The sequence below is a fragment of the Phaseolus vulgaris genome, chromosome 5, assembly GCF_000499845.2.
Source record: "Phaseolus vulgaris cultivar G19833 chromosome 5, P. vulgaris v2.0, whole genome shotgun sequence".
In the NCBI taxonomy this organism is placed as follows: Eukaryota; Viridiplantae; Streptophyta; class Magnoliopsida; order Fabales; family Fabaceae; genus Phaseolus; species Phaseolus vulgaris.
Genome location: NC_023755.2, coordinates 27630524 through 27644831, shown reverse-complemented (window position 1 = coordinate 27644831; position 14308 = coordinate 27630524). Strand labels below are relative to the sequence as shown.

The 14308-nt window shown below is 40.2% G+C and overlaps 2 protein-coding genes across 2 annotated transcripts; both read left to right on the top strand.

The window, feature by feature from the left end:
- Nucleotides 1–8059: 8059 nt before the first annotated feature.
- On the top strand, nucleotides 8060–9049 carry LOC137834235 (uncharacterized). The gene has a single exon (XM_068642297.1). The coding sequence runs from the start codon at nucleotides 8060–8062 to the stop codon at nucleotides 9047–9049; it is 990 nt and encodes a 329-aa protein (XP_068498398.1).
- A 279-nt stretch (nucleotides 9050–9328) lies between these two features.
- Nucleotides 9329–10636, top strand: LOC137834234 (uncharacterized). The gene has a single exon (XM_068642296.1). It carries the CDS (start codon nucleotides 9329–9331, stop codon nucleotides 10634–10636), a length of 1308 nt encoding a protein of 435 aa, XP_068498397.1.
- Nucleotides 10637–14308: the final 3672 nt, after the last annotated feature.

The window sequence follows — 14308 nt, the reverse complement described above, 5'->3', positions numbered from 1 at the left end:
TGAATGAAATTTGGCAAGATTATGTAAACAATTGATATTGTAATAAATGTTGTTTTATATTATGCTTACTCTATTTGGTCCTAACTTTCATAATGCTTGTTTAGATGGATCATAGTAAAAGTGTTCATCTAACTTCATCTACTGGGTTGACACAGACAATAAAGTGGACCACAAATATGGATTTTATTCTGCTTATTGCCATGGTGGATGAGGCACGACGAGGGTCGAGAATCGATGGCAGCTGGACGAGTCAGGGATATAATAACATTGTACTTGCATTACACGAGGTTGGACTCCCTACCATTACGAAAAATAATGTCAAGAACCGAAAAAAAATGTTTGAAGGACAGGTGGAGGGAGGTCCACAACCTATTTAGTGGTCTTAGTGGTTTTGGTTGGAACCAAGCCATAAAATGTTTTCAGGCCGAGAATAAAGTTTGGGAAAACTTGATTCAGGTAAAGTAACTAAAGATGACAATACTCCATAACTAAATATGGCAATATCCCATAATTTGTTATTATAATAACACCTCACCTTTTGTAGGCAAAACCATTTGTTGATAAGTGGCGTGCCAAATCCATTCGGCATTACGATCTTATGTAGGAGTTGTGGTCAAACGACAGGACCACTGGAAGTGGTCAAAGGACAACCCAATTGGCATCTAGAGAGGTGCACACACAAAATTTAAGTGTGGACCTAGGCGATCATAACATGGACTACATACCTAAGCCACCAGAGTTTCATGTTGCGGACCACGAACTTTCGCGCTCACATGTAGCGCATGTTCAATCAACTGACAGTTCGGGTAATACTTCATCTGCGCCTTCTCAACCATCTGGTGGGACATCGTCATCTAGGAGACCAAAGAGAAAAGGCCCCATGGTGGATGTAATTGAGAATCACTTCAATATGTTGAATACGAACCTACAAAATTGTGTTGCTTCCATGAACCGTGGTAACGATGTCGTTAATGAGGTATTAGTCATTACTTGTGTACAAGCCACTTCATCACAAGAAATCGTAGCGGAAATCAAACGACAAAATAACTATTATGGTGAACACGTACAAAATGATCATTTTATACGTGTTCACCGTAATAGTCATTTCGTTGTTTGATTACATAAAAATAAAATTAGTAAAACCATAAAATAAAAAACTAAACAGTAAACATAATAATAAAATCTGTAAAACCAATAAGCACATAATAATAAAGAAAAATAAATACATTCAGAAAAATAAAAAACTATAAACACAAAATAATAAAGAAAAGTAACTACATTCATCAAAAAAGGTAAACAAGAAAATAAATTAAACAATAAATACATATAAAAGAATATAAATATATTTATTAAAAATAAAAACATTAAATATATAAAAAATAAATAAATACATTTTTAAAAATTAAAAACAGTAATAGCACATAATAAAAAAATCTAAATACATTTAGAAAAAAAATTAAAAACTTACTTGAAGTGAGGAGCACGGAAAGAAGAAGAAACTGTGTGATGAAGATAAGCAAAGAAGCACACCAAGATGACTTAAGAGACCCAAGATCTAATCTGAAAAAATAAAAAAACATAACAAAGTCAAGCATTTTTTCACCGACATTTCAATTATTTTTATTTTTCACTTCTCATCCAAACCTTCAAACTTTTAATTGAACACCTCTGAGTGAATTTGATAGAAAGATTTTGATTGTTAGGTTGAAATGCATTACTCATTTTTATGTTTTTGTTTGGTACATAAAATAAAAGTGATGGCGGAGAAAATGGTCCTATAATTTTTAAATTCAAAAATATCTTTCAATCTCTATAATTTTTTTATTTTTTGAATTATCAAATATCTTTCTAATACAATAATTATAAATATAATTTTGTATTTCAAATTGTAGATTTTAAAAAGTATTTAAAATAAAAATAAAATTATAATTTTATATTTTAAATTGTAGAGTTTGGAATATCTACAAATTATACAATTCAATTCAGAAATGAAAAAAATAGCAATTTTTGCCAAAGGATAGTTTTGTAATCAAAAGAATTATGAAGATGCAAGAAGAAAAAGACATCTAGGAAGTAGAAAAAACTATGAGGCCCAATAAGCTAGATATTGACAATTGCTTCATGCACATAATGTTGTGTGTGAAATGATAAAAATGTCTTTTTGATTTTTTAAATAGAAGCAGGGGCTGCAGGGAAAATGTATTCTAATTTGTAGGGTGTCAATGCGGATTCACCCGGCATAGGTCTCCTCCACGTTTATGGGTTGGGTTGGTCCGCCTCAATGTAGGAGTACGAGTTCAATGATCCGTGTTGTATAAGAAGTATTTTGTGGATCTACGACTTAGTTTGTATAATTTTTTTATTTTTTTTTTTAAATTAAAATTTCATTAATTATAAAAAAAAAATATTCTTACTACTTAAATATTAAAATTTTATTTGTGTTTTGATTCATTTAATTAAGATAAAAATATAAATTCAAGTATGAGAGTTGTTTGAACGATTGATTAAAAATAATTAAAGTTTTGTTTTGCATCTATTTTTTCCTATATATGTATGTAAATGTATAAGAGTATCTTATCAAAGTTTTACTACAAAATATTTATTGAAGATAACTAATTTATTCTATTGAAATCTCTTCTTTATATTTTTTTTATTAACAAATTTTAAATATAAGACTTTTTTCAAACTAAATTCAGTGTCACTCTTAAGACTAACTCTTTCACATGATTAAAATAAAATATTTATTTTTTTAGTATATTAAATTCAGTTTTATAAACTAAAATAAATGTCACACTGCAATAATGGGTAAATGAGATATTTTTTTTTACAAAATAAAATAAATTATTCTTTTATTTACGTGGGTTAGTGGGCTAACCAGTCCCGCTTTGCTGTTGGCCTACGGGAATTGCGGGTTATGCATGACATACCAAAGCATCAGTAGGCTAGATTAGTGAGCCCGCACCCACACTTTTTGGTAGCAAGTCACGGGCTGACCCGCATGACCCGCCCCACATGTCACCCCTACTAATTTGAATTTCTGAAAATATTTCTAAATTTGGATTTCCAAATCATTTTTCTGAATTTTTCGAATTTAGATTTCCATAATATATTTTCATATTTGAATTTTTAGAACATTTTTATGAATTTTTTGTTTTCCATAATTCCTTTTCTGGAATATGTTTTCAGATTTTATTTTTAAAACTTTATTTTTGCAAAAAAAATCAATTTCAGATTTTTTTTTTCCAGAATGTATTTTTTAATTTCAAATTTTCAATTTTGGAAAAAAAGAGGAATTTTTAAATTTCCAAAATTGATTGAGTGTAGATTCAAAATCATTGGATGCAGGAAACAATTACCCTAGTACTTGAGTGTTATCTTAAATCTGAAAGATTAATCTCCCTTCCATACGAGACTTTTTCTTGCTGCACCCTATAACTTCTAAATGCACCATTATAACTTTTAAATTGTTCATTCTACCTTTACAAAGACTACTTTTGGATTACATGTTTTGAAAATTTTGCAGAATTACCAGAACATAAATTCTATAATATGATTTTCATAAGAAAAAAATATGAAACAAACTTCTCTTTACATATAAAATATATTAAGGAAGGTGTTTTTTTGGAATAAAATTTTTGGAACAAATTTTCAAAAATATATAAAATATTTTTGAAATAAACTTTTTTGAACAAAATTTTAAAAATATATGAGATATATTTTAGAACAAATTTTTTACAACATATATAATATATTTTTCTCGTAGTATGGGTGCAGATAGTAAACGACCTATGTGAATGAGTGAATGACCCATGATTTTAAATGGACTACAATCAAAATTTGTCAATTACTATCTTCACCTTCATATTTTCGTCTTACATTCCCAATATTTCTAAATATTAAGTAATTTACATCTCTTTTTCATTGTTGTCCTTTGGTGACAATCTTGTGAAGTGAAATGCTAATAGATGAAGGAAATGGTTGATATCACTTACCTTTTTTATCCCTATCACAGGGACCAAATCGGAATATAACCATTCTCGCAAAAAGAGAAAATAAACTTCCGAATTCTATAATGTAAAAATGAAAAAAATTGAGTTTAAAATTAATCAATTTGAAAACAAATTCTTATATAATCCAAATATATTTTTGGATTAAAAAAATATTTTTAATTATATAATTCAAAATATATATTTTGAATTGTATACGAAAAACTATTTTTAGATGATGTAATAAAAACTGTATTTTCAGATTATATAATTTAAAATGTATTTTATATAGTGAAATTTTAAAATTTAAAATTATACAATTTTAAATTTCAATTTTTTAAATTATATAATCTAAAACTTTGACAAAATCATGTAATACATAAACCTTCTAATTAAATTACATGAAAGAAATATTTTTAACATTTATTTATATATTTAAATATTTATTTCATGTAATTTCATTAGAAAGATGATGTATTACATGATTTTATATATATATGAATGAGAGGGAAATATGAAAATGCAGCAATTGTCAAAATATCCTGTTTTGGGCTGTGAGTCCATCTAATATTACTGAATTGTATTTTCTTTGAATTGATTAGCATTTTAGTTGAGCTTTCTAAAAGACGAGTGTTTTTAAACAACAGATAGTAGCATCACATTGTTTCGCATTTTTTATAATTAAACAAAATACGAGTCATTATTAAACACCATAATTAAAAAATTATTTAGAATTCTTTTTAACACTTTTTATTCGATGTTTGAGATACTAGAAAATAAAAATTGAGTACAAAAATCGATTGAAAGCTAAAGGTTATTATATATATATATATATATATATATATATTAATTATTGTCGATGGACTTGCTCGTCTGTTAACTCTGGTGACAAGTTTTAGCTCCATCTGTCTCTTTAGTAATTTATTCTATCTCTTGTTGTTCTGGAGCGTAGCTCCATTAAAACAGATGAGGTCCTACCTATTGATTACACTTCGACGATCAAGTTAGTAAGGGTTTACTTAAATTAAAGGAGTATTCAGTTCAGTCTCATAAACAACATACCTTTACCTGAAATCTTAAGCCTCTTTTATAGTTTATCTTTTGTAATGAGAATCTAATCTCAACTGAAAGCATATTCAACTAGAAAACATTCTATTTAAGGGCGCATTCTCTCAAAGTGCTACAACATAAAATAATCTTATCTCTAAGAGAACATAAAATAACAATAAAACAACCACCTGCCAGCAAGATACCAACTCATGCACCGACGTCAGGGAAATATTTAACTTACGTGGGCACCCTACTCATGGTGTAACTTTATCTTTTATCATGCATGCAACTTAACCACTATGTGCCCTAGAGCACACACACTTAAGTTAAAAGAAACATTTACTTGACTTAGGCACCACATGTATTATACGCATCTCTAGGTTCAAAAATACCCTTTACTAGCAGCCTAACAAATAAAAAGGTTATTTTAATTATGCCACAACGAGCTCACTAACCCAACTGGGCCCAACCACATGACCCACTTTTCTGACCCAACAACCGAGCTGACTTGCCCATACCATGTCCCGACCACCGAGCACTAAGTTCTGAGCGTCCTGTCTAATAATAATAATATAATAATAATAATAATAATAATTATTATTATTATTAAGGATATTTTGTAAAAATGTTATATACTAGATATATAAATTTTAAATATATTTTTAGTTATTACAAATATGACTATTTATTTATTTTATTTGAAAAAAATTGTTGTCTTAAACTTATTGATATTTTTTCAATCCATATTATTAATTATAACTAGTTTAACGTTAGAAATATAATGTATTAATTAATATAATTGTGATAATAAAGAATATTTTAAATTAATATAATTATATTTGTTAGATATATAATTTAATTAGGTAATACATTCATTATAACATAAATAAGATCTTATTACATATTTTTTTATTTTTTTTTATTCAATAATTTTTTTAACAATTTTTTTATCAAAAAGATGATTAAAATTTAACTAAACCCCTATAATTTATTTTCTATATGTTAATTTCTTAGTATAAAATAAGTTATGAAAATATAATGTTAAAATTAAATTATTTAATAATATGTAAAAAGTTTATAATTACTTTATTTATGTTAAACGAATAAAGTAATTTTTTTTACATAAATAATGTAAAAAAATATAACGTGGTATTATTATTATCATTATTACTAGTATTTTGTTACTAATAGTTTTTTATTATTATTTTGAAAAAAAAGAAAAAAAAATGAGTTGATAAAAAAAGGAGAATATGAACAACAAAATTAAGAGAAGGAACTAAATGAATGGTTTTAGTTAATTTATCAATTGGTATTAGGTTAGACCATCCTAAATTTTTGTTGTGTTTATTTCCCATGACTTAGGTCACACCAACTCATTTAAAAGGCAAATCAAAGTGGATAAAGTTAAATAGAACGAACTTGTTTAATAATCCTAAACCTCAACGTGCTTTTGCAAAGTGACTAATAAATCAACGTATTTTAACCAAAATCATGATATTTAAAATCATTAGATATATTTTTCGCGTGAAAAATATATATTAATAAAAACTCATTTCAATAATTAAAAGAAAGTTAATTTCGTATCAAATACAATACGAGAAATAAATTTAATTTTATTACAAATGTTAAAAATTAAAACCCTTTTGTGAAGAAGTATAATTTTTTTAAGACATTTTGTTATCTGAGTGTTTCGATTAATATATTTGAATATATAATGATTTTGGTAAAACATGTATATTAACCAAATATTCTCATTTCGGATTTTACGAAATTCAATTTTTTGTTTTTAGTCAACATTTTCATTTAGATCGTCTTTCGTATAAAAGAAATATATTAAATAAAATATATAAGTGTAATTAGGGTTGTGAGTGATTAAGTTGGACGTTTCTTCTCAAAAAAATAATGATTATATATATATATAAAATAAAATATAATTTTTAAAAGTACAATTGTTACACAGTTAATATATTTATTTTATATTTATTTCATAGTTGGATTTAGTAAAGTTCACCTAGTTTTTAAAACTTTTTAACCAACCTAATTTTAATTAGGAATACTAATCAAATTCAACCAATGATCCGGTCGGTCATCGGTCTAGGGTGACGTCAGCGACTGATGGCCACGTGGGCCGTTCTTAGTGGGCCATGTGGGCCGGGGAAGCTGATGTGCCTTGAAGAGGGTCACCTGGAGGGTGAACGATGATCGGGCGGAGATCGGTGATCAGAGGGCGATCGGTCGTCGTATCACACACAGTTAAGCTAGGAACGAGAAGGGATTCCCGGCAAGAGCGTTGCATACGAGTCTTGTGTGGCAGAGTATCAGAGATCAGAGAGGTTAGGCGCTTTGCAGTACCATGCATGAGAGTGGTCTAAGGGAGCTAGCAGTCGGTCGGTGATTGGTGCTCTCTTAGCCCATAACGTGCATGGGGCAAAACGGGGGTGATCGTTCACGCGTTAGGTGATGCCTGGTATGCGCGCTTGTCCAAGTCGCACCTGGTACTCACGCTGAGGCTGCCTGAGACGCCCAATGAATGAAACACGCTAAGTTACTTCATACACGAATAACTTGGGCGCGCGGCAGGGTATATAAAGGCATTCCACGCTCATTGCGAGGGTACGTTTTCATACTGACAAGTGACTAGTTTTCGCACAGAGAGGAGAGAAAGAATCACAGAGTGCACGAGTCTCACTGAGATTCAGAGTACACGATTCTTTGGTGGTCTTGTTTGACTGACTTGAGCATCGAAGTGCAATCGGCCGCTAGAGGCGCCGTTTGTAGTGTTTTCGCAGGTTTGCTCGGACTAATTGGAATGTATTTGCGGAAGACGGATTTTGACGTGGCGAGACCTTCAACGATCAAGTCACCTGCAAGATCATTTGGCGCCCACCGTGGGGCCCGTGTGAAATTGTGATCCCATCCAATGTGCTGCCAGATTTCGTGTGTTCTTGAGATTCTTTGCTACAAGAATGAGGAAGACAAGGCAAACTTCACTCGTGCCATCCGTCGAAGAAGGAGCTGTGACGATGGCGCAAGTCTTGGAGATAATGCGCGCGCTACAAGACGATGTGGCGGCATCAAGAATGGCGCAAGAAAGGATGCAAGCGGACTTGGCTGCATCGCAAGGCAGGAACGAAGATTTGAACCGGGTTAACGAAGAACTGCGCAAGTCTTTACAGGCGCAGAAAGAGAGGGTGGCGGAGGAAGGAGTGGCGCCACCACCATCTCCCCCCAGGACCTTCCCCATGCCATTCTCATCTGAAATAATGGGTGCAGTGGTGCCACCAGGCTTGGTGGGGGTGAAGGCCTCGTTCACGGGGGTAGAGGATCCAGAAGCGCACCTGACAGCGTTCCACACCCAGATGATGCTTTCTGGAGGCTCAGATGCCGTATACTACAAGCTATTCATGAGCACCCTGAGCGGGATTGCGCTAGAGTGGTTCGTGAGCCTGCCAGACGGCCACATCACTTTGTTTCAACAATTCTCAAAGCTGTTCATGGAGCAGTATATCGTGAACAGGGCACCCCCAGTGGTGTCGTACGATCTCTTCGATGTGCGCCAGAACCAAGGTGAGTCCCTCCGGGATTACCTTAGCCGTTTTGGGGCGCAGGTGGTGAGGCTGCCCAGCAAAGATGAAGATATGCTGGTGCACGCGTTCAAGAAAGGGGTTCTTGCAGGCCCTTTTAGTGAATCTCTGATCAGGCATCGCCCCAGCACTTTCGCGGAGATTAGGCGTCGTGTTGTGGCGCACATCACTGCAGAAACAGCGGTTTCTGAGAAAAGGGAAAGCGCGATCCCTAACAAGTCGCGCGCAGGACCGAGCAGGACTCAGCAGCCGATGAGGGTGCACGAGGCCAAAGAGGGAAAGAGGGCTCAGGGAAAACCTCGCCCTTACGAGCCTCAAAGGGACCAGAATGGGGGGCGCACGAGGGAGAGCAACGCACCCCCCAGGTTTGATTTTGTGGTGGAGCTGGCAGAGCTGATCGCAATTCCAGCCATAGCAGCAAGGCTGTGAGTACCGGAGAAGACCGACAGGGTGCTGGGGCGAAAGAAAGACGTATGGTGTGAGTACCATCAGCCTTATGGCCACCCACTCCGCACGTGCTTGGCGTTGGGACACCAACTCGCGGAGTTGGTGAAAAGTGGTTTTCTGAGCGATTACTTGCGAGAGGCGCAAGGTGACCAGGCATCGGGGCCCCTAAACCCTAAACCCTAACAGGTGCACACGATCGCGGGAGGTTTCTTTGGGGGAGGATGTACGACCTCTCAGAGAAAGAAGTACGCGCGGTCGGTGATGGCAGTCGACTCGGCGGAGGAGGATCACTCCCCCGACGTTGACATCGTCTTTACCAAAGCCGATCTCCGGGACGTTGTGCCTCACGACAACGACCCAATAGTTATCTCCCTTGTCACGGCAGGGAGGAAGGTGCACAGGGTCCTCGTGGACCAGGGAAGCTCGGCAGACGTGATGTTCTGGTTGACGTTCAGCAAGCTGCAGCTGTCCCCTGACCATCTGAAGCCATACCCGGAGTGTTGGTATGGTTTCGCAGGGGACCAGGTAGAGGTGCGGGGCTATGTGGAGCTGAGGACCACATTCACGGATGGTGCCACAGCCCGCACTGAGAAAATTAAGTACTTGGTGGTCAATGCTCCGTCCGCTTACAACATACTGTTGGGAAGACCGACGCTCAACAGGTTAGGAACCATACCATCGACAAGGCACATGAAGCTAAAGATGCCTTCGATGGTGGGGGTAGTGATTACCATAAAATCGGACCAAAAGGAAGCCCGCCGCTGCTACGAAAACAGTCTCAAGCAACGGAGAAGCGTGTGCCATGTTACCGCGACGCCGCCACCAAGGTTGGACGAAGGAAGAGCGGAAGTCGTGACGTTGGTAAGAGGCACGCACGACGACGTGGAGATGGAAGAAGCAATGCTTGGGGGCTCGGGAAGTGCCCAGGATGAAGCCGAGAGGGCGAGAGAGATCGCGCCTCGCGAGTCTGGGATTGCGAGGGCGGTCATCGCCAGAGAGAGAAGACCCCACCCGACTGAGGGGTGGGTGGAGGCGGAGATCGGGGGAAGAAGGTTCAAGCTGGGAGGACCGCTCAGCGAAGACACGCGACGACAGATCTCCGGGGTGATTGAGAAGAACATGGGCGCATTCGCATGGTCATCCTCAGACATGTCGGGTATTGACCCGGACTTCCTCTGCCATCGCCTCGCTATGGACCCTCAGGTCCGACCAGTGCGCCAAAGGAGGAGGAAGTTCAATGAGAAAAGGAGGCAGGTGATCCACGAGGAAACCCACAAACTCTTGGCCGCAGGGCATATCAGGGAAATCCAATACCCAGAATGGCTGGCCAATGTGGTGCTGGTGAAGAAGTCAAACGACAAGTGGAGAATGTGCGTGGATTTCACCGACCTCAACAAAGCATGCCCCAAGGACTCCTATCCCCTGCCTAGCATTGACGCCTTGGTGGATAGTGCGTCAGGATGCCAGCTGATGAGTTTCTTGGATGCTTTTTCGGGCTACAACCAGATCAGGATGCACCCGTCGGACGAGTGCAAGACCGCGTTCATGACCGAGCGATCTTGCTACTAATATAAGGTAATGTCGTTCGGGTTGAAGAATGCGGGGGCCACCTATCAGAGGTTGATGGATAGAGTACTCTCGCCGATGCTGGGAAGGAACGTGCATGCTTATGTTGATGACATGGTGGTCACCTCGCGAGGGAAGGAGGAACATGTCGCTGATCTGGAGGAACTTTTCACAACAATCGCCAAGTACGGGTTGAAGCTCAACCCAGAGAAATGTATTTTTGGTGTGGAAGCGGGGAAGTTTCTAGGCTTCCTCTTAACAGAACGAGGGATTAAGGCGAATCCCGAGAAGTGTGCGGCGATCATGGCAATGAGGAGCCCAGCGTCGGTGAAGGAGGTGCAACAACTCACCGGTCGGCTGGCAGCATTGTCGCGATTCATGTCCGCTGGAGGGGAGAAGGGCCATCCTTACTTCCAATGTCTCAAGCGGAACAACAGGTTCGTTTGGACCGAAGAATGTGAGGAGGCATTCGTTAAGCTTAAAGAATATTTGGCAAGCCCGCCGGTGCTGTGCAAGCCACAGGCGGGCGCCCCTCTTCGTTTATACTTTGCTGTAATAGAGAGGGCGGTTAGTTCGGTTCTGGTCCAAGAGCAGGACCAGGTCCAGAGACCTATTTATTTCGTAAGCAAGGTGCTGCAAGGCCTTGAAGTAAAATATTAGGCTCTGAAAAAAGCAGCTCTGGCGGTGGTGTTCTCGGCAAGGAGGCTGCGTCACTACTTTCACAGCTTCACGGTTGTAGTGATGACTGATCTCCCCATCCAGAAGGTGCTGAAAAAGCCAAATGTAGCCGGAAGAATGGTAAAGTGGGTCGTAGAATTATCTGAGTTCGATATCAGATACGAGCCCCGAGGACCGGTCAAGGGGCAGGTGTTTGCGGATTTCGTCGTTGAGTTGTCATCGGGCGTCGCACCACCGGAAGACTCGGTTTTCCGATGGGTCTTATCGGTGGATGGATCCTCAAACCAACAGGGAAGTGGCGCGGGGGTCATCCTGGAAAACCCGAATGGGGTGCTGATCGAGCAGTCCCTGCGTTTCGCCTTCAAAGCCAACAACAACCAGGCGGAGTACGAGGCCCTGATCGCCGGTATGCTGCTGGCAAAGGAGATGGGAGCGAGAAGATTAATGGCCAAAACCGATTCCCTGTTGGTTACCGGGCAGGTGACAGGAGAGTTCCAGGCCAAGGACCCACAGATGGCTGCATACCTCGAGTATGTGCACACCTTGAAGGGGTCCTTTACAGCATTTGAGCTGATCCATGTGCCAAGAAAACAAAATGCCAGAGCCGACTTGCTCGCCAAGCTAGCCAGCTCGGGCAAAGGGGGAAGGCAGAGGACCGTCATCCAGGAGACGTTGAAGGTACCTCGCGCGTTCGTAACAGACAACCAGGTGCTGCAGGTGTGCGAGTCGTACGAGCGTGCTGCGGTCGGTCATCGGTCTCTCACCCAGGAAACCTTGAGAGCACCGAGAGTGAGAGCGCAACCGACGAGATCCAACGAAGTGATGGAGATTGACACCGCTGGAAGGGCTGACACGTGGTTAACACCATACCAGCGGTATTTGGCAGATGGGGTGCTTCCGCTGGAGCCAGCGGAGGCAAAGAGGATAAAGAAAAGCTCGAGCAAATTCACTCTCATCGATGGGGACCTCTTCAGGTTCGGGTTCACCCATCCGGTGATAGTATGCATGCACGGGGAGCAGTGCACGAGGCTTATGTCAGAGCTCCACGAGGGAATATGTGGGAGCCACGTCAGTGGTCGCGCCTTGGCGGGTAGAGTTCTCTGTGCAGGGTACTACTGGCCAACGCTGAGGGAAGATTGTGTGGGTTATGCTCAACGATGCAAGCAATGCCAACAACATGCAGATTGGCACAAGGTGCCCCCGAAGAACTGAGGTCGATTCACAGCCCCTGGCCATTTCACACGTGGGGAATCGACATCTTGGGACCTTTCCCCCTGGCGATCAGGCAGATGAAGTTTCTGATCGTCGCCATCAAGTATTTCACAAAGTGGGTGGAGGCAGAGCCGGTCGCGCAGATCACCGCTCACAAGGTTCAACAGTTCGTGTGGAAAAATGTCGTGTGCCGTTTCGGAGTGCCTAAGCGTCTGGTTTCCGACAATGGCACCCAGTTTACGAGTCATCAGCTGAGGAACCTATGCGAGGAGGTGGGAATACAGCAGGTGTTTGCCTCGGTAGAACACCCTCAAACAAACGGGCAGGTGGAATCGGCCAACCGAGTGCTGCTCAGAGGGCTGAAGAGAAGGATATAAAAGGCCAAAGGAACATGAGCGAAAGAAGTTCCCAGGATCGTATGGGCCTATCACACCACTCCGCAATCTAGCACCCATGAGACACCTTTCAGCTTCGTCTATGGGTCAGACGCTATGATTCCCGTGGAGATACAAGAAAATTCACCAAGATTTCTGAATTTCGTGGCCGAGAAGTCCAACGAGGAGAGAAAGGTGAACCTAGACCTTTTGGACGAGATACGAGAAGAAGCCAGGGTCAGCGCTGAAGCTGTAAAGAGAAGGGTGGAGCGAAGGCACAACTCCAAGGTGAGGCAGAGGCAGTTCCAGGAGGGAAATCTGGTGATGAGGAAAGCGCATCAGCACGAGATAGAAAATAAGTTGTCTCCTAAGTGGACCGGCCCGTTCAGAGTAGTGGAGGCGTTGGAGAACGGCGCTTATCGGCTGGAGACCTTGGATGGAGGGGCGATCCCCCGGACATGGAACGCCTCGCACTTAAAACTCTACTTTAGTTAAAATATTGTAGTGAAGCCGCGCTTTCGCGCCAGGGCAAACAATGTGAACAAGTTCAAGGGGAAGCCCTTTTCCCAGGAATAAAACGAGGTTATCAGTATAAAGTTTGCAAGTTTTTGAATTTGAAATCCTCCTCGCCCCAGGCGCGAGCGCAGGTGATCGGTTAGGCCTTCCTCGCCCCAGGCGCAAGGGTAGGCAACCGGTTCAAGGTCCTCCTCACCTCAGGTGTGAGTGCAGGCAACTAAGGTTCGAAACGCCAGGGGCGCTAGTAAGCCCAAAGAAGGGAAAGGAAGGATTCGAGAAACGCCTTTACCCAAGTGGCATAGCGTCAATATTGGCTCGGTAGAACTCTTAGTCAAACCCCTTCTCACCCAAGGAGTGAGAAGGTGGGAGTACCACCCGAAGTTCCAAGGGTCGATGGCCTTGGGGCAGGCAAGAGGGTTTGTCGAGAAACACTCTTCCTCCCAAAGCAAGGCATCATCCTAGATCGATCGGTGTGGAAGTCCTCTATGCATTTAGCGCTGGAGCGACGAGAAATCCAGAAAGGTATAAGGAGGGAAAGGGAGCAGGATGACCGGTCCCTGGTCGGCTATCGGCGAACGGAGCATTTCTTAAGAAGTTTTAGAAGAAGTTCCTACGCGATAGACCTAAGCGGGCAAGCCCAAGCCAAGAACAGTCGTCGAGCGTTGTTAGAAGCGATTAAAGACAGAAGTGGAAAGTATGAGGGAAATCGCGCTAAGTAAACAGCTATAAACATACATAGCAAGAGACGAAAAAGATACCCCGCAGAAGGAAGAAAGAAGGCATTGAATATATGCAGTAAAAAGTCCTTTACATTAGAAAGTTTGAAGAAAAGAGAAAGTAAAACAGCAGGTGATCAGGGACGAACGACCTTGCCGTCCACCACCTCAAATTCTAT

What these genes read in the sequence shown, in the direction of transcription:
- LOC137834235 (XM_068642297.1), top strand. Translation starts at nt 8,060, where the DNA reads ATGGCGCAAGTCTTGGAGATAATGCGCGCGCTACAAGACGATGTGGCG.
- LOC137834234 (XM_068642296.1), top strand. Translation starts at nt 9,329, where the DNA reads ATGGCAGTCGACTCGGCGGAGGAGGATCACTCCCCCGACGTTGACATC.